The sequence below is a fragment of the Alosa alosa genome, chromosome 2, assembly GCF_017589495.1.
Source record: "Alosa alosa isolate M-15738 ecotype Scorff River chromosome 2, AALO_Geno_1.1, whole genome shotgun sequence".
NCBI lineage: Eukaryota > Metazoa > Chordata > Actinopteri > Clupeiformes > Clupeidae > Alosa > Alosa alosa.
Genome location: NC_063190.1, coordinates 10,532,074 through 10,558,866, shown reverse-complemented (window position 1 = coordinate 10,558,866; position 26,793 = coordinate 10,532,074). Strand labels below are relative to the sequence as shown.

Sequence of the window (26,793 nt, the reverse complement as noted above, 5' to 3'; positions counted from 1 at the left end):
ACACACACACACACATACGCACATGCACACAGACGGACACACACACACACACATACACACACTAATACATTGTTCTTTTTCCTTTCTTTTTTAATCTTTCATCTGCTGAATGTTACGCTTGAATAGTGCTGCAGTGGAAAAATGGGCCGATGCCCAGTAACTCAGTAGAGCACATATGCGTGTGTGTGTGTGTGTGTGTGTGTGTGTGTGTGTGTGTGTGTGTGTGTGTGTGTCTATAAGTAAGCCCTACACATCTGTGTGTGTTTTTTTCAGCCTAGTTCTCCTCCTACATCTTCTACTTCATGTCATAGTTGCTGCATTTGCATGTAATCACTCCAAAGGCATTTCAGATGGCCTGATGCTAAGTAGCCCTGATACCTGTTTACAGTAATTCCATTGCAACCGCTGAGCATTCTGTTCGATCTCTGTTGTTCAGAGCACAGAAAACTCCAAACAGCTGGAGACTGGACTGAATTAGGTGGCACCCTCACAGATCCTGTTATGAGTCCAGCGAGGCTTGTCAAACATTGTTCAACACACACTCCGGCTCGAACGAGCCTGCTTAGGTTTTCAAAACCATGCTCATTCAAAGTCTTTGACCACCGTGGTGTAGTTATGTCGTGCTACCATTAGCTATTGCTCACTCTAAGTCTCTTTTTTTCCCACTCTATGTAAATTGCTTTGTCCTGTTTTGCTCTAATTGCAGAAAAAGCTTGCTGTGTGTTCTCCATTGACGGCATCCCTCTTTCCTCGGGTGTGTCTCATCCGTCGTCCACCTCTCCTGCCCCCCTCCCCCTGGTGCCTCTCTCCACTCGGCTCCCTGCACAGGAACACAGACACACACACACACAAACACACACACACACACACACATGAGGTGTAGGTGAGGAGGTGTAGTGGAGTAGGAAACTAGGTATGACCTTGATGAGGTTCACTGAAGGAGTGAGAGTGGTGTGTGTGTGTGTGTGTGTGTGTGAGAAAGAGAGAGAGAGAGGGGGAGAGAGAGAGAGTTTGTAAATCACCTAGGTCAATTGAAGGTTATTCTTGATTACTGGTCTTCAACACAAGAAGAATACATTAAGAATACATTAAGAATTTAACAAATGGGAATTTAATTCCAATAAACATGCACATATATTTACTTGTTTAATTCAAGTATGCAAGGTGACCACTGAAAAAAAACATTTAGACCAAACAACACACACACACACACACACACACACACACACACACACAGTGACCCTGTTTTTGTACCCCAGGTGGCTATGTTGTACTGCCATATTTCATAATGACTGCCTGCCAACAGGCATCAGCACATGCAGTGTTTGATTATTTTAATAGACCATACCATGTGTGTAAGAAGTGTGTGGGGTTGTTTCTGTCCGTCGCCATGTTACACTGTTGTTTTCCCCATAATACGTGCCTGTCCAGATGTGAATTAAGCAAAAGACATTAAATAAATAGACTGGATTTCTTTTCTCTTTTCTTTGCCTCTCTGGACTCAAAGGGGCTCAATAGTGCATGTTCCTTTCGCAGAGTTGATGGCTCATTTTCTCTCCAGTATAACTCTCTCTCCACACTCACCACACACACACACACACACACACACATTATGGACCTAATTTTCCAGAGTAAACCCCTCCCATTGCTGTTGAATTTTGAATGAAAATGTGTTGTGGCGTGAACATAAAAGCCTAGCTCTATCTCAAGAGCAAACAACACACTATTGAAATTCTGTCACGTGTCACAAAAGAGGTTTGTGTGTGTGTGTGTGTGTGTGTGTGTGTGTGTGTGTGTGTGTGTGTGCGCGCGTGTGTGTGTGTGTGTGTGTGTGTGTGTGTGTGTGTGTGTGTGTGCACCCATGCCCATACTTATGTGTGTGCGTCAGCACTCAGCAGCCTGTTATAGAGAGGCAATTAAAGAGTGGGTGACAGCAGACCTGCACACCCTATGGAGTAAAAGTAAAGGAATCCATCTTACACACATGTGGACCTTAAGGTTACACACAGACACACACACACACACACACACACACACACACATACAAATATATCAGTATGTATATACTTTTAAGTGCAATTTATTTATTATTTACTATATATCTATTATTAATTTATATATGTATTTATTTATGTATTTATTTATTTACCTACCATATTAATTATGTATTAACTTATTCATATGTCTTTAACTATTTGTCTGTCTATTTATTTAAGTCTATTTATTTATAAAATCTAGTTATTTATTAACTTATTCATTTATTTATTTACTTATTAAAAATATATGTTCTAATGTAGACATACAAATTACTCCACCATGACTTCCAAGATTGGTTATCCCTGAACAGCTGGCACAGTGATGGTCTCGTGATGCTTATTTCCTTTATTTGTGCGCAAACTAATTGCCATGATTCACCACAAACACTTTCTGTTCCTCAAATGATTAGAAGTTCCCCTTAAATATAAAATCCTGACTTGTCGAATAACTACCAGCCGCCTCAGTTTCACCACTTCATATTTCATAACACATTTCAGCAATGGCGTTGAGAAAACGTCAATGCACAACTACCAAGGGTTACGGGGCCACTGTTGTTGAGAGGAGATTTTTATGGGCAGAAGTCCTTGGAGTGTTCTGGATTCTACTGGCAAACTGTTCCAATATGCCTGTGACTGTAATCCTCTGGGCTCGTTCAGTTATACTGAGGGGAGTCATGGCATGGTCATTGACACAGATGTTGTAAAAACACCAAGACACACAAGAATCTGCAAGCTTAAAATTCAAAACAGCTCTCAATGACACATGAGAGAGAATATTTCCACACACTTATTTTGCCAGATTTGAAGGGGGGGGGGGGGGGGGGGGTTAATTTTGGAAGTCACATGCAAGACTCTCAGATCCGCAGGATGTACAAGCAGAAATAAAGTGTCTCTTCAGCAAGATGAAAGGTAGAAGTCAGGTAGGATGACTCATGTTTTCTGTGGCCTTTCCGGCCCAGGCCACTACACTGCATGGCAGCCTCTTGCACACTTACTATGCACACACCAGTGAGAGTGCTTTCCTTAAATAAGGTCATCACTCCACAGTGCATAAGTATGTCCACTCTGTGCGTGTGTTTATATGCACACACATGTGCAGTGACTTTATTTCAAAGTTAAATAAACACTGAATTTGTCCGTGATCAGCACGTCCACTGATGCAGAACAATGTCTATTTACATAGTTTGAATCTGGTGCCTATAGTAAGCAGCTGCTGTCAAAGGAGAATGGAGAGATATGGGGTTTTAATCCAGGACTGTGGAAGTGATAGGTGGTGAGAGATATAGAGAGAGAAAGAAAGATAGAGAGAGGGAACAAAAGAGAGATAAAGAGAGAGCGAGGCCAACAAAGTGGTCATAGTGATGACAGGTTCTGATGTTGCAGATTTCACAAACAGCCCAAGGTTATGTTTGAGGAAAAGTTGGGTCAAGAACACAATATACCTGTGGTTGAATGACACAGAGCTATGTAAAGAATGAATTCAGAGGACACAAGACCATGTAAAATATGACCACAGAGCAAGCGTTCATTTAGTTTACAATGGCTCCAGACCTAGTCCAGCTGAAGGACTTCCTAACTGCACTTGCATTTGTCTTTGCTGGTTTTCATAGCTCCATCACCCAGACCCTGTCACCCCTTCATCCCCTCTCAGCGGTGACTCACTCTGCTCTTTTCTTCATCACTCATCTCCACTTCCTCCCATCAGCTAGTGAGGCTTTCATCTCTTTGCTTTCTGTTTGAAATGTTTCTCTGCTATCCCTTCTCTCTCTCTCTCTCTCTCATACACTCTCTCTCCCTTCTCTTGTCTTCTCTCTCGCTACCAGTGCAGCACACTGCCCTCAACCCCCACCACCACCACCACCACCACCACCCCCTTCTAATCTATTCCAGAAGACCGGCTACCATGGAAAACGCATAACAAGTGCACATACTTCTCTCTGGGCCAAGAGCGAAATAACACAGAAAGGGGAAAATGGGAGTGGAGGAGGGGTGAGGTGGGGTGGTGTGGGGTGGTGGTGGGAGGCAGTAGGGGGAGACAGACAGGGGGGGGAAAGGAGAGAAAGTGTTTATTCAAACTCAAAGCTGACTCTTTTGTTGTGGCAGAGACCTGTCTTATATTAGAAGTTTGAGCTGCCTTCAAAGTCTGGAAAGACTGAGGGACGAGCCAAGAGGAAGAGATGCAAGGAGACAGAGAGAGACAAATCGAAGCAGAGGCGAGACAGAGTGTGTTTAATTTAGCTAAAAATGAAACTATGACCAGTGGTGAAAAATTAATATGAAAAAGTAGACTTGAGAATAATGTGTCGGCTCTTTGAACAGAGGGGCCAAGATGTTCCTTAGCTGCCGCTTGGTATGAATTCCTGAACTGAGCTGTTGGCCATATAAATACATGGACACTTAACCTACCTTCCTTTTTTTGAAAACATGGAAATCTCTGATTCTGACTGATGTTAACGAGGTAGAGAGTGTCGATGTCCACCAGACTCGGTCCTGTAGAGCTCCACATTATGAAGCAGTGAGCGTGTTTTACAACCATGGCAGCAGAAACGCAGGCTGACCAGACAGAGAAGCCGCTCCAAGGTACAAAACTGGCCTTTAAATAGGCTGTTCTTCATATTCATTCTCTCTCTCTCTCAATTCAATTCAATTCAAGTGAGCTTTATTAGCATGACAAATATTTTTACATTGCCAAAGTCCATTGCCATTTTCTCTCTCTCTCTCTCTCTCTCTCTCTCTCTCTCTCTGTGCTTTTCTTCGATTTCTTAAAGTTTAACATGTCCTCTCAAAAACAACACTGTCTCTATCCAGGTCAGGCTTTGTGCGCAGACAGTGTCGCAGAGGGGAGCCCAGGACTAGCCAAGCGAACGGGCCGGCCGGCCGGCTTGCTCAACTGGGCCAAAAGGTTATCCAATCATGGTGCAGGTGTCAGGTACTGGGTGTGGGCAGTGGGAACGAGACGGGACAGAGAAGCCAGACTGGAGGTGCCAGCGCTCGCCGCTGTGAAGCACGCCGTCCCAGCCAGACCCAACATGGCTCATATGGAACCTGTTAATGTCGCCCCAGTCTCTTTCTCCCTCTCTCTCTCTCTCTCTCTCACTCTCACACACTTAATTTGGTCCAGTATTGAGACAGAGAGAGAGAAGATGGATGGAAAAGGCTTTGCTTTGGTGATGGGAGTGGTGGTGGTGGTGGTGGGATTGGGTTGAGGGGACGGGCTGTCATCTTAACAGCAGGCCATATCCATATTCTTCCTAATCTATCTCCACACAAAACTATGACTAATAGCAGGAAATAATGTTTTTTTCTCTTCAGAGGCAGAGGCAGGAAACATCCAAAACAACAATCCACCCCATGAATGAGGACAACTCATACAACACTGTGTGGATGACATAGACAAAATAACAGCTAAGAATCTCATAGGACACTCCACAATCTCCAGTTCAGTGAAATCTTCCAAACAGTGAGTTACCCTGATAAGGCTCATGCACAATTATGAACTCACAATTAAATCATGTGCTGCCAAAATAAACGGCATAATGACTGTTTGCTGACAGCACTCTCAGGAGGACCTCATTTTGGCATGGCTCAACATTTGACTTGGCCTTTTGCTGGGTTATTTTAGAGAGTTTGCATCTTCAGGGGGAAGCATGTGCCAGCAAGTAAAGACTTTTGCTTGTTACACTCAAATTTAGGCAATATTTGGCTCAGATGAAAACATATTTTCAAAAGAACTGAAAGGAACTGTTGCCGAGGTCAATTTGTGGGGAATGAGAATGTGTTTTTAAGATTTTTTTCTCTCTCTTTTGAAAGCATTTGGCATGCATTTCTTCCTCTTATAATGTGGATGTGTTGAGGCTTCCTCTAGACCAGGATGAAACCTTCACTCTGGAAACTGGAAACATTAAGAGGTCCATCTGAATGATGGTTCAGGCCATCATTCAAAAGTAAAATGCTATGGCTGGTGTGTATGGTTAATAATGCGCCTGTCTCGCATGCTTTACTGGTAATTGTGGGGCAAAGTGGACTCTAAGTTATGTACATTCTTGTGCGGCGCCACCCTTTGGATTCATCAAAAGTATCTTCCCTCTTTGCCACTCCTCACCCTGTGTGTTTGTGTGTGTGCGCGAGCGCGTGTGTATGTGAGAGAGGGGGAGAGTGTGTGTTTCTGAGTATCTGTGTGAATGTAGCCTATTTGAGCGAGAGAGAGAAAGAAAGAGAGAGACAGAGAGAAACGGCGCTGGCGCACGGACCGGGTGTCTGCGGTTCTGTCGCGGTGAGGGAGCGGAGAACGGGCGAACATTTCTAAATCCCTTAGAAATGTTCGTTTTGGAAACATCTTTTGCTTACATACCACCCTCACGCGCTCCCCCTCCCTTTGCCATGGTCTAATATCGCCTCATTTCCCTTATAGCCTTTTCACATCCCGTGTGAGAGCTTGGGGTTAGTTAGCCTATCCCAAAACATTTAAAGCCATCATGGTACTCTGATTTGTAGACCATACGCAATACAAGTGAAGCGCAAGGAAGATTTCCTGTCTACCTCGGCTGCTGAACAGTGTCAAAATTAACGAACTTTAACATTTCTTCATGTAAGAGCCACGTGTCGGACAGAACGCAGGCGACAGGTCAGACGAATATTGATTTTTGAAGTGTCAGTGGTGGGCACGGGATGTGTCCTTTTGCTTTGGATGTCTGCCTTGAAACACAACTGTGAACTCCTTTAACCTAATCAGGACTACTTACTGTTTCTTCATACGACCTTCCGTTGCTGCCCTAGATTGTCAGCTTAAGTTGGACAGTTTGGAGTTGAAGTTCTCCACTCTTACTTGCTCCGTTGTGGACCGGGTGGGTACCTGTTACACGGACGTTTGGCTCCTTGAATACCATGAATGATCGAGGTCAGAGGTACGTGAAGCAGACGAGTTCGTCACTACCACTCCAACCCATGAAGGTGCTCGAGTCTGCGCTGGCACCGCGTTACACCTAATGACAGGAAACATCACAGGACTGCCGCTGTAATTCCATCCATAGGATGCCTTCCTGTGAACATGCTAAGACCTCCGTTTCAATCAACTAAAATGCAGGAACTTTTTCTGTCTTCATGTGTTATGCACGGAAATATGTCAGGAACGATGATTGCCTCAACTAATGTGGATGCATACTCCTGTGGTTAATTCCTGGAGGGTGTAACATCGTTGTAGACAGTGGACTATATCCTCTGGACATGGGATAACCCTAAAATGTAGACTAATGTCAAGAGAATATGGTCAAGAAACACGTCTCACTCACGCGCATCGAGACGGCCATCTGAAGCAATACTTTGACTCGGATTGACGACGGCTGTTCACCTGTCGCTCCAAACCAGATTGGTTGAGAGGAGTACTGTGCCAACAGCAACTGGCTTCGCACGGAATACCTCTTTGTGGCCACCACCGTCGCGGATGTTCTCTTTGGGTGACTCAAATGACTGGGGGTCACTTCATGCTCTGAGAAGAATACGGACAAATACGGAAATTGTATAACTTTTTTCATGATAGCTGGACAGGGCAAACTCATGTCTCAAGCGATGCGGTCCCTGCTCTCGGCGCTGCTCCTAATGTAAGTTACAATTACAAATGACAAAGTATATCAGTGACAGTCTGACGATCCGGGGGATTAATAGTTACAGTCTGATGTATTTGAAGAGTTAAGTGTTTTGAGATGCATAAAGAGGAGCCTCTGGTTCGGGTTTAACATTGACTGACGCAGCGTCCTCCATTCATACCTGACATTTAAAGAGTGACGAACAGCAAGACGTTTTCATGCTCTCTCTTCATCTTCCCTGTCCATCTCCCTGCAGGCAAAGTTATTTGACTGTATTTCACTCCTTGTTTTTTACTTGGACTGTATTCTTTGCAATGTATGTCATTTTTCATTCAGGTGCAAAAGTTCATTCAGTTCAACCTTAGACGGTTGATGGAAGAACTAGAGCTATATATATATATATATATAAAACACTGACCTGAGAATAATAGCAGACAACATGAATGTACACTTGCAGTAGGTCAAAAACATGAACTTACAAAAAGTAACAAGCATTAAGTGTCATGAATGTATCTGAAGGGTAGAGATATACAGACTGTCATAACTTATCCCATGTTTTCTCTCTTAGATGTTTCCAGACTTTATTGGTAGTTTGCAGCCCTCTTCAGGTAAGCAGGTGTGAGGGGTTACATTAGTCTTACATGTGCACACATAGGCTGCAGGAGCGTTGGGAGACATTTGATTGGCTTTGATATGTTATTGATATGCATTCCCACTAACTTGGGCCTAGAGACAAAAAGTAACAAGTTTCTTTGTCTACCACCTCTCCCAGGTGCTCGCCATTGACAACTTCAACTTCAGTGTGCACGTGGAGAACCAGACACGTCTGCGGGACGCCATGAGCCGAACGTACCACAGACTCTACCAGCTGTATAGTAGGACCAGCGGCAAACACGTCCAGGTTCTGGGGAAGAGGATCAGCGCCAACGGAGACGACGGAGACAAATATGGTAAGCCTGCCTCAGCCACCTGCGTAAGAGGAGGAGAACACACAGTCTCACTCGACCACATGCAGTAGGCAAGAAAGACTGAGACGAAAAGCATTCGGGAAAATGCCAGTAGCTAAAAATAAACACAACCACCACAAGTCCACTAATAAAACTGAAACAAGCTGTTAAATGAGGTGCCATTAAAACTAATGGTGATGGTGAATATAAAGGGCTTAAGTGAATTTCTTTCTTCCTTTGTAAGACTAGAAGAAGAAAAAATCCTGATTAGAGAAGGATGAAGTAGTGCAAAAGTCTTTTAAATACGAGACAATACTTCCATCAATCATTTTATTGATTTTACATCTGCCCTGCAACACACAGGGTAATATTGATCTAGCTTGACCTCTACGCTGCACAGGGTCACATATATTATCCAAAGGACAGAGCTAATGTCAGTCATTCTTCTCAGAACTTGAGAGACCAAATAACAGCCAATTACAGAGCTCCTTTTATTTCACAAGCAATAGTGCCCACAACCACTTACCAATCGCCCTATTTAAAAATCTCCCCTTTTCTTTTTATATCCCATCATCTCTGCCTCCTCGCTCTCTCTTTACAAGCCCAGCTTATTGTGGAAGCTGACACCTTTGGGAGTCAAGTCAGAATCCGCGGGAAGGAGACCAACTTCTACCTGTGCATGAACCGCAGAGGGAAGCTGATTGGCAAGGCAAGTCAAAGTAAAGTTTCCCCTGGCTCCCCTTAAATGGCTCTGCCCAGCCAGATGGTACATAAGATATGCGTCTCATGTCTCATAGGAACTGTGAAACAGATACCTTTGTGGTATCCTTTGATATTTAAAGAGAGAAAAGTCAAGAGGCACAGTGATTACTTAATTACATGTTAATTAAGTGTTAATTAATCCCTTATATTGTCATGCTACAGTTGTGGATTTACATGGCTAATCTGAATTGAGCTTTTCCGTGTTCACAATTATATGGATTAAAACAGTTTGCCTTCCAATGTAGCGGGCCAGAAATCTCAGTGAGGATTGCGTCTTTATTGAGAAGATTCTGGAGAACAATTACACAGCACTGATGTCAGCACGGTACAGCGGCTGGTACGTGGGGTTCACCAAGAAGGGGAGACCTCGGCGTGGTCCCCAAACACTGCCCAACCAGCAGGACGTGCACTTCATGAAGCGCCCCCCGCCATGGCAGGGCCCACCGGACACAGTCACCTGCCGCTTTACCACGGTCAACAAGAAGGCCAACACAGATCAGGAGACAAGGCCCAGCTAGAGGGCTTCTGTTACATCCACAAGACTGAAACTTTGTTTCTGGGCAAGCGAATGCAATATATTAATGTAAAATGACTGTAATCGAGATGGATAAGGCAGACTTCCGCAGCTTTAAGACTTTCAACAATGATTGACTTTTTTCATACTGCAGACTAAGACCCACTGTGTCTGCTACCACCTTTCCCAAGACAAAGACCCCCAGGACCACAAGTTGATGCAGCTTGGGAGAACATTCTGATCGGTTAACTGCTTCTTTTCTGGGACATATACGCTCTCTGTAGGCACTTAACTGATATCTATGACCACTGAGTACCCTTGACATACACTACTTTATTTTGTTGACCAATCATCAGTTGTAGATCACCAATACAGTTTTATAGAAAGTAAGTGGACAACTATATCTGATCACAAATATTTACTCTCAAGTTTGAGTCTACTGACCCACGGCACATCTTATAAATGTTAAGGCGCTTCAGTCGAATTATCAAAATCTGACACTTATTTGAACAACTGAAGGGGGGGGGAGGGGATCAAGGAGTAGTGCACTGTACTGGTGACTTAAAGTTCTGACGTTTGCAAATGGCAACTACATTACCCAGTTGTACATACTGAAAGAAAATACTAACACTCAGTTTAATGTGGAAATATGGATGTGTCGACATGTGGATACAATGTTCACCCTTATCCACTTAACTATGGCTTCTGTTGATACCCGTTATATTCTTAAGACACAGGACCTTTGGGTTCTCTATTGGAAATAAGACGACATGCTGCTGGTATACAGTAACGCACCCAAGTCAAACCCTATACACCATCTCTTGTGAGAAAAGGAATGAAATATGATTGATTGTAATCAGTACTGTTAATAAAATTATTTATTTCATCAATGATACGTGGAGGTTAACCACTGTTTGTGTTTGCAGCATCTCTACCTTGAGCCGTTTTAAAGGAGGGAACTACAGGCATTTTTGAAAACATTTTCAAACATTTCAGCACCACCTAGTGGTCACACAGTATAAAAGGTTGTGATTCAGCCTTTCAAATGTCTTCAAATGTCCATGAATCACATAGACTTCACTAGTATGTTGTAAAGAAAACTAGTAATCCATTATTTCTACTATATTTACATAAATTAGTTACTACTTATGATTGTACATTGGTGTGTAGAACATATGCATTTGTAGAAAGCTTTGTGTTAGTAAGTGAGCCTGGGAAAACCTGAGGGAGGACGAAGCATAGAAAGACAGAAATGAAGAGAAAGAGGAGAGAGAAAAGAGCTTAGGCAGTCTGGCCTAAAGTCGTCTGCAACACTGTCGATCACCCTCTTAAGGCCCCAACATTCTATCGGCTGAATGACTTCGACCCACTCCACCCTTACGACACACATACATACACACACACACACACACACACACACACACACACCACTGAGAACATCGTGCATGCCAAATGCTCACCCCAGACAGAGGCACACGCATACAGGGCCATATGCATACACTCACACAACTGACTTCTACAAGTGTTTTAACACTCCTTCACAGTCAAGATCTTTATTATTATTAATAATAATGTGTTTTTTTTTTCTTAAAAAAAATCATTTCAATATACAACACAATTTTAGACAAGACAACTCTGTTTTACAACTAAATTCAGCTCATTTATAGGTCATTCGAAACCTAGACAAGCAGACTGCAAAAATGGGACAAGACAGGAAGGTCAAAGAAAAGAGATAGAGCAGGCGAGAGAAGAGAAGAGAGGAGAGTAGAGAAGAGTAGAGTGGAGAGACACTGTAGAAGTCTGAAAGGGGACAGAATTACAATTATTAGAGTACGATATGACAAAGAAAGCAAAATTTAAAATTTCAAAAAAAAAAAAAAAAAAAAAAAAAAAAAAAAAAGTCAAAGAATAAAAAAGTAAGAAAGACAAAAAAAAAAAAAGGGGGGCACTAGCACACACTACTGTCCAATCGTCCATTCATGCAGTAAAGTCCATGTGGAAGACACCCTCCCTCCTTCTCCATGTCTTCCACCATTTTTTTTCTCGGTTTCATCATATTTTTTCTCTTCTGTCAGGGAAAAAAACCTCTGGCAAGAAAAAGCAAAAAAAAAAAAAAAAAAAAAAAAAAAAAAACAATCAAAAGCAAAACAGATCCACTGAAAAATGTCTTTTGGGCCATACAAGGGGCGGGACTGGGAGCTCTGTCACTCAGTCTGGTTCTCGGAGGCGAAGGGGAGGAGCTCCCACGCCCTTCCACACCTTCCTCCTCTCTGTGGCATCTCTCTTTTGAGAGGCACAGGCCATTTTGTCTGTCCATCCATCTATCCATCCATCCACCCATCTCTTTCACTCCTCCAACGGTGGTGAAACATCTGAGCTCAGGCACAGGATGGGTGTGTGTCGAGTGGGGTAAATGGGCTCTGTGGGCGGAGGTGCGTGGCTCCCAGGTGGAGGAGTAAGATGGAGGATGGAGATGTGGAGAGGAGAGGAGTGGAGAAGACGAGAGGGGAGAGAGTTCTTTTCCTCGACTTCAGATCCTGGCATACTGACACAGAGGCTCGGTCGTCAGGACAAACCCCACACATTCACACAAGCACAGATACACACACACACCCACGTACACCCTCTCACACACACAGACACACACTCTCTCACACACACACACTCTCTCACACACATACATTCACACACACACATTCTCTCTCTCTCTCTCTCAGACACACACACACACACACACTCATACAGTGACCATCAGTGGGCCTGCCCTGTAGTAAAAAAGGACAAGAACATAATTAATATTTACTGCTTACACTTTGAAACAGGATGTCTGTTTCATACATGTGTATGTTTAAGACCTGCAATAGATGCACATACCTGCTATCTAGAGATGTATGTATACGTGCGGGAGGGCGATCGCCCTTCATTTTGTCCATTGGTTGACACATTGAGGAAGTCCCATATGAGAATAGTGTCGTCATGGGAACTGCTGATGATCTGGAACTCGTCAAACTGAAGCCTGAAGACTCGACCAGAGTGCTCCTGAGAAACAGAAAAGACGGGTCAGAACACTCCATCTTTCTCCTCACCATGACGAGTTCTGCGGCTCTACTCACCACCAACGTGCGCAGACACAGCGTGCTGGCAGGAGCGCGTGGATCCAGGGCGGCCTGCAGGTCCCATACTTTAATTTTACTAGAGAAAAGCAAACAAAAACGTCTCATTATATGTCTAAAATGCAAAAACTGTTTCATGTAAAGATAATCGATGAAGTTGAATATCTGAGCTGAGAACAATTACGTAGGAAATAATCTTTGCAGTAGTATACAGAATACATGAAGCTGATACTTCTTTTCTTGCTTTGGTCTGTTATTGTTAGTGAAAGACAGATTATGATTTTGATTATGATTAATCTAAACCAAACTGTCTATGATGAGAAATCCTCCATTATGACTACACAAGTGGTTCAGACTGAAACAAACTCAAAAAACAAGAAAGCCTTTCGCACCCGTCATACGCTCCACTAACAATCCGTTTGTTGTCGAACCGTATGCACCGGACCAACTCCTCGTGGCCTTCCAAAACTCGCAAACATGCACCACACTCAATGTCCCACAACCTGTGAAAGCACAAACAGGACAAGATATGAGAGGTGTGCATAAAACAGGAGGGAAAAATAAACATCCTTCACTCTTTCCATAAACAGTAACTTTCCCCTCACATGAAATTGCATGAATATGAAATACACATGAAAGCATCCTGGAATATTGGTCCACTACGGTAATTAGAATTATATTTCAGCAAATTAAGTGGTAAAGACTTTACTGGCTCTGGGCCCTAAGAAAATACAAGCAAACAGCATTTGTACAAAATGTGATTTCCAATACATAGGCACAGTGTTCACTTCCAGCACTCCCTCAGGACTTTAACATGTGGTGGAAAAATAACCCAAAGGTTCATGTTCATAGGCCCAGAGCTGGATGGGGGCCCTGGAGAACACCAAGCAGAGAAAAGAGCTATGGGGATTTTGATTATAGAGGTTGAGGTGAGATTTTTTTAAGGACCCCACATGTTGTAACAAATAAAGTACATCCAATTCAATTAATTTCAATGCAATGCTTCAGCTGCTCTTTTGAGCTCGAGTCATATTATGATCGCCAGATCTCCAATGAACGCACCTGATAGTGTTGTCAGATGAGCCGCTGACCACCAGCCTGTCCCGGTACTGGAGGCAGGCGATGCCCCGCTTGTGCCCGTTCAGCGTGCGCACAAACTCGCACGTGCTGGTGCTCCACACCTGCAGAGGACACAGCAAAACAAGAACGTCAGAGCTGAACAGAGCAGAGAATGAACAAACAAACAAACAAACAAACTCCGATCAGAGAACATGGACAACACATCTGACGGCCGGTTGGATAGGAGGTCCGTCACTTACATAGTAAATGTGTCCCCTAATCAACAATGACCCACAGGCACCCCAAAATTCTCAAAACCAAAACTGCATGTCATTTATGAGTGACATGGGTACTCGTGGGTCTTCTGGGAAAATCCTGTAGTGCTCCTACAGTTCTAGCCACTGTTTCTCCTGGCCTGAGGGGAAGGTGGCTTAGAACCAGTTTCCCTCTCCAGACACACACACACACACACACAGTTGAGTGCATGCCCTGCCTGCCCTCCCTCATCATTCGGGGAATGTTTTTGGAGGGCCGTCGAACAGAGCTGTAGGAGACAGCTCTGGAGAGTTTCCCCCCCACCCCCCTCTTTTCTTTTTCTTTTTCCCCCCCCTCCTGCTTCTCTTGCGGAATGCTTTGGCCTTTCTCCCAAGGCGATGGGTGGGCTCGCGAGGGTCTCTTTGTTCCTGGAATCCCGGCTGCCCACAAATCCAGCGTCTGGAAGGGAGCTGCGAGGGCCAGGGCGGGTGCGCGGCAGAGCCGGGCCCAAGGCGAGGTGAGCAGAGGGGCCACGCCAGAACTTGGCTGGCGGCTGCAGCAGCAGCAGCAGAGGCAGCGGCGGCAGTACTCCTGTCGGGACTACAGTCTGGACGAGCAGGCCCCAGCCCACAGCAGAGAGCTGCGCACCTGCACCCTCTGGTGGACAATGAAATCATGGCTGAAAGTGAGCACCGACACTATGGTGTTATGATCATGGGTCAAGAGTTCTATTAAAATTCTTCGGGACTTTAGATGTGGGGAGTGTGTGGGTGCCTTTTCCTGTGTATTACGTCCCCGAGTGTTTTGCTTTGCTTCGGTGTCCTCTGTTTACAGCTCCTGTTTCAGAACATCCTGACTCCTAGACAAGGACATGCCCGGGACACACTGGATTGGTGCCATACATTACGTTTTTTCTTTTTGGACCGCAAACTATACTCACAAAGTTCTCTTAGTTGCCAGATATATATCTGAAGTTTTGATAATTAAATTATTGATTGACACAAAACTTTGTACAATTCTTCTAGTCAAAAAATAGCAATGCTTACAATGGGAAAACACTACTTATTTCATGCACAGTGGTTATACATAAGAATAAACACTCTGTCCAATTCAGCAACTTCCCATCCATCTAACTCAATATCACTAACCAAAGATAAGACCACAGGCGCACACACACAGGGTCCCTCATGCTGAAGACAATTAGCCCATTTCACAAGATGGGGCCGCTGTGTAAATCAACTTCCTGTGGAAGAGCACTGTCCCATAGACAGCAAAAGAAAAGTCCACAGGAAAGACAGGAAACAGGAAGATGTTTTACCCTGCCAATTAAGGTATCATTAACATCAATGAGGCCGGACACCTGGACACTTCTCAACCCTGAGCTGAGCATCTCAGCAAGCACTCAACCAGATCCCACAACCAGGGAGGCGCAACCAGACTTTATCTGAATGATCATTTCCAGACAGTCCTGATCACACACACAGGCCACATTTGCATTTACACCAAAACCGAATTTGATATAGATATATATATATATATATATATATATATATATATATATATATATATATATATATATAAAATATATATAAAAATAACGCTCAAAACGCAGAACGACATCCCTCGTCCCAATTCTAACTGACCTTGATGGTGCGGTCGCCCGAGGCAGAGACGATGTACTTGTCATCGAAGTCCACCACGTTGACGGCGGCGCGGTGTCCCACCAGCACACGGCGCAGGCTGATGTCGGTGGGCGAGGCCATGTCCCATACGGCGATGGAGCGGTCCTTCGAGCACGTCACCATCAGACCGTTGCAGAAGCGCAGGTGAAGCACCGCCTCGTTGTGATGGATGAGCGTGTTGAGAACCTCGCCCGAGTTCACGTCCCACACCCTGAACGCAAAAGGCAGGTAAAACTATGATTAACATTCGAGTTGAGTACCTACACATTAGCCTGGCTAATGCTAGTGGCAATATGCATTGGGCAAGCATTAACTGTGATTTGAAGATACAGGGTGGAGAGACGGCAACACCTTCCACCATCGGTTATTCAAAGAGACTGACTTAGCATTAACCTCTTTTCATACAATAACAACAATCAAACAACACATGGTGCACATGTTGGATTTAGATCAGGTGACAAGAATCATGATAAATAGAGAGCTATTGTATCAGTCAGACCAGTGCGGAATAATGAAGTGGTACATACCAATGAAGTAAGTGACTGATTTTTATCACACTAAGCAGATTGTTATTTATTTTAATACTTGTGTTGTAGAGGACCGGATGGATGGATGGATGAACAGAAGAGCGAGGGGTGGGGGAGGGGGGTACATTAAGACATGAAGAGCAGGCGGCTCGATACCTGACAGTAGAGTCTGAGGAACCTGTGACGATGACCCGCTCATCGTACTGCAGGCAGAGCACAGAGCCGGTGTGTCCCGTCAGGATCTTCAGACACTCCAGGCTCTGTTTGTCCCAGATCTGCACCGCAACACACAAACCAGTAAAGATATTAACCCCCGTTGTTGAAAATGGTCCACGGTGGCCCCAGCCGTGGTGCAACTGGCTGGGGCACCTGCACCGTACGCTCCCACTCGCTTCCGGTCATTCTCAACTATCCCACATTAAAAGGCATAAAAAAGCCCAAAATATATGCTGGAAAAAAAGAGAAAGAAACTGGTCCACGGTTAAAAACAGTTCTTCGTGGTCAAGTTCAAACAGAAATAACTGCAAGCGACGATGACTGGACCTAGCACCTCCGGTTCCACTAGCTGTGATGTTTTGTCATCCAACAATTCACTCACATGTGGTGTTTTTGTCAAATGCACACACGTGATGTGTGTGCTGAATTTCACAAGATTTAGACATTTTTAAGAACTTCTTTCTGGGTGCCTGACAGTACGGTAGTAAAGCAAATTGGGCAACACAAAAGCTTTTTATAAGGCAGAACTTTATACAATTATTTAATTCGGACATGCCTCGATGCTTGCTGCCACCGAATGCTATCTTAGAAGGCTGGACTTTAATTTTGGACACAGCCATAGACTTTTCACATGCAGATAGCATTTGATCATCAAGTGTAACTACCATTTCTGTGCATTTGTGTGTCAATTACATTTTAGTTCTATTTTTGTCGGTGCTGCTCAATAAAATCCATTGTTTACAGCTTACGACTTCAGGAGTTGTGGAGGAGTCGTAGCATTGCTGCAGTTTGAGTACATGTTGCTTTGGATAAAATAATCTGCTAAATACCAGTCCACTTTGATTCTTAACATACGCAGTACACAAACCACTACAACTCAACTGAAGCCTACAACAATGTGCCTGAACCAGTACTTAAAACAACAAATAGCTCACACAACATTTGAACAGGAAACTATACACACTATTTTATCAGTATCTTTAATATAATGTCTATAATGACATTGTTACTAGTCAGTATTATATATTCAAAATCACATTGTCTATATCTGGACATATAACTGATAATATTATGACTAGTAACAACAGTTTTTTTCCTAGAAGTTGTGGATTTGAAATTGAAATCCAAAAACACATTAATGGCAGTATTTATGGAATTTTTCCATTGTGAATACCTAAAATGACAATTGAGAATAGAGAGGACTGGATGCCTGAAATGTTTTATCCATGAGACTTGATGGATATCTTCAAAACATAGCCATATGAAGATATTAAATGTTGAATGTTGAACTGCTGCTGACGTAACATCTGAGTAAAAATGGATGTGTGTGCCAAATTTCATGAGTTTTCACCCATGGGAAGCACTTCAGAAAAGGCAAAGTCTTAAAGAAACACTAGGGTTTTGCATCTTCATTGCTCTGGCCCTTTTTGTGAATGTGCCAAGTCACAAAAAGGCCTTGATGTAATAAGAGACCATAACTCTTTCTTTCAACACACCCCACAGATGCCCAGATACGGAGTTGGCCAAGACCTCCCACACACACACACCTTGATGGAGTTGTCTCGCAGGCCGCTGATGATTTTGTCGTCGTCGTACTGCAGGCAGTAAACGCCCTTGCTGTTCTCCGAGCGACACTGAATCCTTTGCAGGTTGTGCCGCCCACACCGCCAGTTGGCCTCGATAGTCTGAGCGAGAAAGGGAGAGTGAGTGAGTGAGAGAGAGAGAGAGAGAGAGAGAGAGAGTGAGAGAGTGAGTGAGAGAGAGAGCAATGAATGTGTGGACAAGGCAGAAAGAATAAGTCTGACACAAAAATGAGGCCCCACAAATCAGTCTTCCAGACAAAGAGAGCTACACAATTTTCCATCTGACTTTGCAATTTGGCTAGTAAGATGCTTATTGCAGTACCATTCTTATATTTCTCCCCTGCATGGTGTCAGAGACTACTTTAAGTTAATGGGTGGTGTGGCTATTCCCCTCACTGATGTAAGCCCCACCACCACCAGCTCCATAGGGCTCAGTCCTTCCCTCCCATGCAGCCACACGCCGGGGGACACAGAGTGGACTCAAACATGGCATACTACACTAACGGGGCCTACATATTTAATTCCAGACTTAAATCAGTCATAGCCATCAATTCCAGGTGCAGCCTGGTTACTGCATACCTTCACCTAGTAAATTTCAACTAGTTTCCCTTTCAGAGAAAAACAGGAGCGCACTCCACTGACACAGCTCTCCTGACCACCACCATCTCACCTGAAATCTCGACCCACTGCATTCTGCCAGAGCATAGGTTAGTCCTATCTCATCCATAGCACAGACCGTCAAGCTAAGAAAATCTCTCGATTCTGTATGTGTGGTCATCAGTTCTTTTCATTCATCTAACAATCATGCATTACGGTCTGCTGACTCAGACCAGCACTTCTGTATCCTTTCTTTTTTTTTTCCATCTTTTTCTGCCCCATTTCATCTTTCTCAAGCCCAGAAAGAATTTTGCCAGGTCAAAAACTCCACAATGCCGAGTCTGGGCTTTGAGTAAACATTCGGTCTCGCAGTACAGGGTCCCGCCGAGTCCAGACATAACGTGCCCCTCCAGTGTCCTCTTTAAACTGCTGAGAGGGGAAGAAGTGGTCACAGCGGCTCTCCCCTCAGCTATAAATCATCCTTATTTACTGCAGAGCTGATGTGCGCCTGTCTTTGTCCAACCCGTCTGTTTTAATCTCACTTAGCAGAAAAGGCTCGGCACTGCGGCACTCACCTCAATGTCTTGGATTATTTTGGGATACAGGGAGCGGTAGTAGGAATTTGGCGGAACTTCTGTTGTCCGGTTCTTGAATAGATACTTCTCCCTGGTGGATTCAAAGGTGTAGGATATTAGTTTTCATATTTTCAACTACATCTAAAAACCTGGGTTATGTTTCGGACAAAGAGCAGTACAAGTAAACAATTCTGAAACATTTACAGACAACCACAATTCATACTTTATACGTAAAATATTTCTTCATAAATATTTCAAGGGAAAATCTGCTAATGTGACTGTCAAGCTTGCAACCATTGCTCAGGGCAATTTACATTCTTCACTTAGTTACTTCACACATAGATTTTGAGGCACATACACATAAGCTGTGTTTGAAATATTCACTAATTCACTCACGATATAGATATAGTGTGACATATATGGGACTATCGAGGGGACAAGTGGATCTAGTGACTGGAGTGGCGATTATCAATTTCAAACACTGCTGCCTCATTCATGCTCTGGATTTTTTTGTAAAGCCCAATGACAAAGGGGGCACTGAACTCACCACTGGTGCCTCTCCGACAGGCCCTTCCAGAGGGGGTCGGTGCGGACCATGCGCTCAATCAGCTTCTTCCACAGCATGCCCTCGGAGATGACCCGCTGCCACTCCTTACACACCAGCTCGGCCGAGCACAGCGAGCGCGCGTCCAGGAACGACAGGATGTTCTCCGCTATGTGGTCCAGACCCTGAGCTAAAGGGGGTGGAAGAGGTAGAGAGCAGGGGGTTCGGTATGTATGGAGGTTTGGTTTATGAATAGGTCACAAGGTGGTCAGAGGCCACAGACCTAGTCAGATCATGTAGTAAGCATAGCTTTAGCTAAAGCATTGTAGTAAAACATGGGACATAGCTTCAAAAAGAGATGATGAAAAGATGACAAATCCATTTTGATTACTTGAGTGTTACAGATACAAATGAGCACTGGTTGTGTGTCAAAGATTTTCTTTGACTTATTCGTTTTTGAACATTTATTTTATCTAATGACAGAAAACATGATGAATTGCATCCACATATCCTGCACTATGCACAACTATTTGGCTAATGACTAACATTCTTGTTAAAGTGACAGGCACTAAAATAGACACCACCAATGTACCGTAATGACATTAAAGACAAGTACAATAGTAAAATTCAATATGAAGCATTCAAATTACTAAATATTTGTAGCCATTAGTAATTATGCAGAACAGAAAATACTAAAATTATTAATCAAATATAAACTTTATAGGAATTCCAAAATATATGAAATAGAAACATGACATAATCCTTCATTTTCCGTGTGTGTGTGTGTTGAGGGTCGAGCAGAGTCTAGGATCGCCACTGGTGTGAATGATCACAAAAATATTCAATATTACTGGTGGTGTGAAGGTGGTGGGGTCCCTCAAATCAAATAAATTTTTTAAAAAAGTATAGAAATCAATTTTTTTTTACTTGGCATCGGTATTGAACCAATAATTTTGGTATCGTGAAAACAATTCAGCAGACACTTGACTATTCTCCATAACACTGCAGTGGGAGTCTGAAACACCCAGATAGAGGCAGACATGGTGTCACTATCACCAGTCACATCAAGACTGGCACGACAGCTAGAATACCAAGGACAGCCATCTGAAGAGCAGACAGGTCTCTTCTGAGAGAGACAGGTCATTATTGGCCCTGGGCACAGTGAATCCAACTTTTAAGCCTATCAAAAAAAGATGGGTTGAATAACAGACAGAGACAGGGTCATAAAAAGGTCTCTGTTCTTAAGGGATTTCTGGTGACATTTTCCACTATGTTCGCAATTCAATAATGTCGTCACATGTAGCAAAGTAATACACTTTTTGAAATTATTGAATTAATTTCAGAGTCAACAAAATGTAAACAGGATGTGGATATTGTCAGAGCAGATGAGTCATTTCATTGATCAAACCGATACATAGATGAGCAATCCTTCAAATCTTGTGCAATGCTGTCGCTAGATGTATTCAATCTGTCTGAATAAAAGTTCTCTCCATAATCACAACTGATAATCCTGTTTCCATCTGTTTAACCACTCAAAAATATCCTCCACCCTCTGGCTCAAAAGAATAACAATCTGGGTGTGTCCCTGTCAACAGGCACAGAAAATGAGGGTCTCACTCAACACAAGAGCAGGGGCAGCTCTAGAAGATCACGGTCAAAGTATATAGATCACCTTAAAAACTCCCGTAGCATTAGTGCTGGGCGGTATACCGGTTCACACCATATACCGGTAAGGGGTTTATTTAAGGGTGTTGCACAGAATACCTTAAATTGTTTCTCTAGTTAAGGAAAAACGTTATATTAAGGGATACTGCATTGAAAGGGATTTACAGTCACGAAAATTCTATTGAGATTGTTCTACAGCTGTAACTAGCTGGCTAGTAGGTGATGTTAGTTAGCAACCCACCGAACACAGTGAAGTTTAATGTTCTTATCTTTCATCTCACCTTAAGAATATTCGCTGAAAATATCCAGGTAGCAAGTGAAGCATGTTATGAACTGAGCAATACTAGCTAGCTAGTTAGAAATGATCCTGACGGTCATCAGTGCACCAAAACGAACTTTTTTGTTAATGTTTTGCCTAGCGAACCGAACCGAAGCTCATGGCAGGCTAACAAGACATGCACATCCACATGAAGTTAACGTTAGCCTACCACTAACGTCATGCAAACCACACAATAACAATAAGGCATGTTTCTGATAGGCCTATTTGTCAGAGTAAGCATATTAGCAGAGAGGTTTTATTTTAAATTGTATAATTTTCAAAAAAGTATAATTATTGCAAGTTTACTTTTTATTTTTATTGGTTTTATACAAGATGTTTGTGAAATTTGCACAGTGAAAGTTCTGTATTTTGACTTCAATTGTCTTTGCATTCTAATGCATTAGAATCATAAGTGGCTCTTTGTAAACAGCATCATTTTCTGGGGCCATGCAAAACTGCATTACCACTAGTGGAGTTATTCTACATCATGACAGTAAAATAGACCATCCTTAGTCAATGTACTGCAGCAATTCCTCTCTCAACCTGTAGAAAATGCAGTGAACATCTGATTATGCGTGCACAAAAAATACCGTCATATACCGTGAAACCGTAAGAATTTTGAAAAATACCGTGATATACATTTTTGGTCATCACAGCATCACATCACAGCAGCACTAAACTAAAACGACGGAAACGCAACTGCATGGAGACTGGATGCAGACACACTAAATGTAAACCTCATCAACATAATTACACCACCAAGATTTGGACACTGCAGCTGTTAGGTCACACCCTTCAACCAGATCCATCTAAAGCCAGTACTGACAATTACAGACTGTGGATTGGGATGGGCTAGATAACCCAAAACGTAGCTAAGAGGAGCCCGATGGACTATGAACAAGGATCAACCATCTTTAGACTGACATAGTGGCAAATACATATAAATGTTACACAGGCTATGAAATGCCAAACACACACTTCCCCCATCTTCTTCTACACATTCTATTTAAATGATAAAATGCAGATCAATGTGATATCTTAAGGGGGGTGGATAGATTAACAATATCAACCAAATTAAATTATCCTTCCTCACTTTTAGTAAGACAGTTTACTCTCACAGCATAAACAGACACACAAACTATACATGAACTGAACTACAAACATAACCAACTTAAACTTTACTAAATGAAACACACCATTTCACACAAGGCCTGGTCCTATGTGAAGATGTACCATAGAATGAGAGACCCAGTGTTGTCCTGATATCAGCACACGTACCTGGCAGTACTGTGATGAAATCCCTTTGGAGCATGGGCTTGAGGTAGGAGTTGATGTGGCCGTGCTGGTAGTGGCACATACGCGAGATAAGGTGCTCCACAAACTCCACCTGGTCTGCCTCGGACCACTGGTCGAACAGCTGTATGCAGACATCCTTCTCCTTCTGGTAGTTACCCTCCGATGGCCTTTTCCGTGAGCCCGTCATGGGACCGTTGGTGATCTGAAATCAAATCAAATAATGCATCAGAAAGTCATGCTCTGTATCAGCCCATACAAATGAAAGCTGAAAAGGCTGAAAGGCAAATAAATGACATTCATGGAGATAACTAAAAAAGAAATTCAGCTTCAAGCAATCAATACCAAAAAGTGTTAAGAAATCAATAATTGCTTTCGAAATCAATTACACCTCTTTCGTATGCATGCATGCCTATAAAGACCCTGGGTAGGGTCAAAAAAGCAGCCTTTTATGCCAAATTAATGAAAAAAGAGCAACATTTCACCGCTGGCCAACTTAATACATCAACAATAAATGGTACCCATCATGGGAAACCACCTAAACCCATAAGAGAAAAATATTATATCCTTTCCAGTAGCCTAGCTTCTTAAGATTTTCAATCATGTTGGTAAACAATTTCTGGAGGAACCAGCACACATTACAGCCAAAAGAAGCAGTGGATAGAAATGGCAGTTGTGCTCAAGCCCAAAGAAATAATGTTATTCAGCAAATAAATAAGGTCACTCACCTTGAACACTGTGGTTGTCTTGGGGGAGAGATCCCCTGTCTGTGACTCCATGACGGAGGTGTTCTTTTTTTTGGGGGAAGGGCAAAGAGAGACAGACATCAAAGAGCATCTGTGAATGCCGATCATGGAAATAGGCAAGCAGGCAACTGACACTGTGGTGATACTAAATATGTACGAGTTGCCCAGGCCTGCATTTCTTGTGTATATGCAACAACCGGTATGGTACCAGCGTGAGTTCAAGCAACCATCCAGGAACCCTGGGGCTTCCAGGAGCATACAAATCAACCTTCTTTCAATTGCAAGATGTCAGCAAAACAAACATAAACGCTAATGTCTTCTTTAAAAACCTCGGGAGGGATGGGGTAACTGCACACATAGTTTTCATCATTTGCAGCTCCAGGCACCTTACATTGGACTCTCTAATGCCACATCCAATCTTAGCTTGTCCACATCCCTGTTTATAATCAGAATAACCCCATGACAAATTAAACACAAATATAGCACAAGAGACTGCACAAATAAAGGATACCGACAACTATGGGCAAGCGGGAGCTAGCAACAGGAGCAGCTGCTGTGCTGAGGGTGCCACTTCCAGACCCTTTTATAGGGTACAGCAGGTGTTAGGGCCCGACTTTCCTCAACTCCGGGGACTGTTTAGACTATGCATGCTCAAGCCGACCCATCAACTACAGAATCCAAAACGAATACGCTGTCTGACTAGGGCAATAGTCAAAAAACATTTCGGATTCTTGAAATGTCGACACACCTAGAAACAGTTGCGGTCCATGTCACCTTAAGTCTTTTGACTGTATCCATAGCAATACAAGGCATGGTCACCTGGACCCCGGTGCAACAACTAATTTATACAGCCATCACTAGTTGTCGGATGGCAACATTGCATGGAAAAAGGAGACATGAATTACCTGGGACAAGTGGGCAGAGCCTTGTTTGCGATTAATCTACTTTACATTTTAGTATTACCTTTCCATCATGACAATAGTATATGTCCACACTGCACAAAAAATAAATCTTGCATGCCCTAGCATCGGTAAATAGTGATGACAGTCTTCATGTGAACCAACACTAAAATGGCTTGCATTTCATTGTAACGTAGCAGCTAGCAGATACCTACGGTAAGTAACGTTACCATCCATGTACTACAATTTAAAACATTAAATTATGTGATTCAACGCTACAAATAGCAGCAAACCGATCATTAACGTTACCGTGAGCTGGTTTCAGACGATACCGTAACCCCTACCGGACCATTATTTGAGTATTTGATCAGTAAAAGCAACCTACCACATAATACTGTAATCAAAGCAATGGACGGAGCAACTAATGTTACTGTATGCCCTAATATTAACGTTACTTAGCTGTCGTTACATCGTTCTACTTAGCTAGCCACCTACATTCAAATATGAAAGTACACGGGACCCCAACTACATCTTGTATCCGAACTAACGTTACATTGATCCTGCAAATGATTATGACATCGCTGCTGTGTCCATATAGAAAAGGTGCCGGTAGCTAAAGAGTTAGCATAGCTAGCTACATTCAGGTTAGCCAGCTAATTTATCTAGCTAGCAAGGTAGCTATAGCTAGCAAGAAAATTACTTCCTTCTACGCAGCTTGAAACGCCTCTCACCTCGACTATGACAGGCGACTGGGCAGGGTTTCGCCGGGGTATTAATCAATATCCATAGTATTACGCTTAATTGAGCGCTTGCGATATTTAAAATACCGATTAAAGTAATGTCATCTGTACATCGTCCACAGTCACCATTACACCGCGGGTCTAGGCAGGCTAATGGCGCAGAGGCGCCGCAGTGAGACCCACTTAGCTAGCGAACGTTAGCTCGGTATCTTGATAGCTAGCGTTAGTCAACACCGACGGCTAAAAAAACCGACTTACTTTACTACCATAACCAACAGTGGCATAATACAATACGTATACCTTCCTCATTTCGGTCTCAAACGACTACGGGGAAGCTCCAACACAATACACACGAAAACAACAGGGATGGAACAGAACTGAGTAAGGGACGATTTAACAACTGATGCACATTTGGCTGGCTAGCTAGCTAATCTACTCAGTTAGCTACCTAGCTAGCTGATATCAGGCCCTTCCTATCAAAGTAGGTAGCTGCCTGGCTATTTGTCTCCCAGCTCACCCCTCCTTTTTCTTCCCCCTCTGTCGATCTTCTCCCACTACATTCGATCAGAATGTCCTAAAGCCGGCTTCATCACTTCCAAGTTAGAACCGATACTCAAATGGGAAGACAATCTAAATCAATTCTACACTTACCATAAGCTCCACGGTTTTGTCCTCCATCTCCGGCTCCATACTGTTGTTCCCCGAAACTCGCAGCAAAAAATGGAAACCCAGCCCTGCGTCGGCGGCCTGCAGCAGCTGAGACGACGTCAGAACACAAGAGGCGGAGGGGGAGGGGTATTTGTAAAATCGCATGAGTGGCTGGTTGGTCCAGCGCTGACAAAGAGGGTGTTGTTTTCGCTGTGAACTCGATCGCGATTGGATATATACTGCTGCTAAGGCAAAGATTGAGGTTATCCCCAATGATTCACGCTTTTGGTAAAATCGACAGATTGCTTGCTATCCGTCATCGCCGCTCCAGGGTAAGTCAAAGATAAGATGACCCATAGACTGTATATACATATATACAGTTTATGAGATGACCAACATACATGTCAGCTAATCGCCCAGAATAGGCTGTGTTGTGATTCGCATACCCCGTCGATGGTACTGTGCTCGTCCCTTTACCTGTCCTTTTTTAA

General features: G+C 43.3%; 2 protein-coding genes across 3 annotated transcripts; one reads left to right on the top strand and one right to left on the bottom strand.

Moving 5' to 3' along the window:
• Nucleotides 1-6,756: 6,756 nt before the first annotated feature.
• On the top strand, nt 6,757-10,440 carry LOC125287225 (fibroblast growth factor 18-like). Its single transcript, XM_048232790.1, has 5 exons — nt 6,757-7,633; nt 8,187-8,226; nt 8,391-8,568; nt 9,168-9,289; nt 9,594-10,440. The coding sequence occupies exons 1-5, from the start codon at nt 7,566-7,568 to the stop codon at nt 9,843-9,845; spliced, it is 660 nt and encodes a 219-aa protein (XP_048088747.1). The 5' UTR covers nt 6,757-7,565; the 3' UTR covers nt 9,846-10,440.
• A 1,321-nt stretch (nt 10,441-11,761) lies between these two features.
• On the bottom strand, nt 11,762-26,410 carry LOC125287178 (F-box and WD repeat domain-containing 11-B). Of its 2 annotated transcripts, XM_048232750.1 has the most exons (13): nt 26,306-26,410; nt 23,998-24,060; nt 23,255-23,474; nt 19,996-20,182; nt 19,449-19,539; nt 18,241-18,378; nt 16,634-16,752; nt 15,912-16,161; nt 14,017-14,135; nt 13,347-13,457; nt 12,955-13,033; nt 12,716-12,880; nt 11,762-12,606 (listed from the first exon to the last, which is right to left on the bottom strand). In XM_048232750.1, the coding sequence occupies exons 1-12, from the start codon at nt 26,342-26,344 to the stop codon at nt 12,719-12,721; spliced, it is 1,578 nt and encodes a 525-aa protein (XP_048088707.1). In that variant the 5' UTR covers nt 26,345-26,410; the 3' UTR covers nt 11,762-12,606; nt 12,716-12,718. The 2 variants fall into 2 exon arrangements, with proteins under 2 accessions (XP_048088707.1, XP_048088698.1); XM_048232741.1 differs by having other exon boundaries at nt 12,716-13,033.
• Between the last annotated feature and the right edge of the window lie 383 nt (nt 26,411-26,793).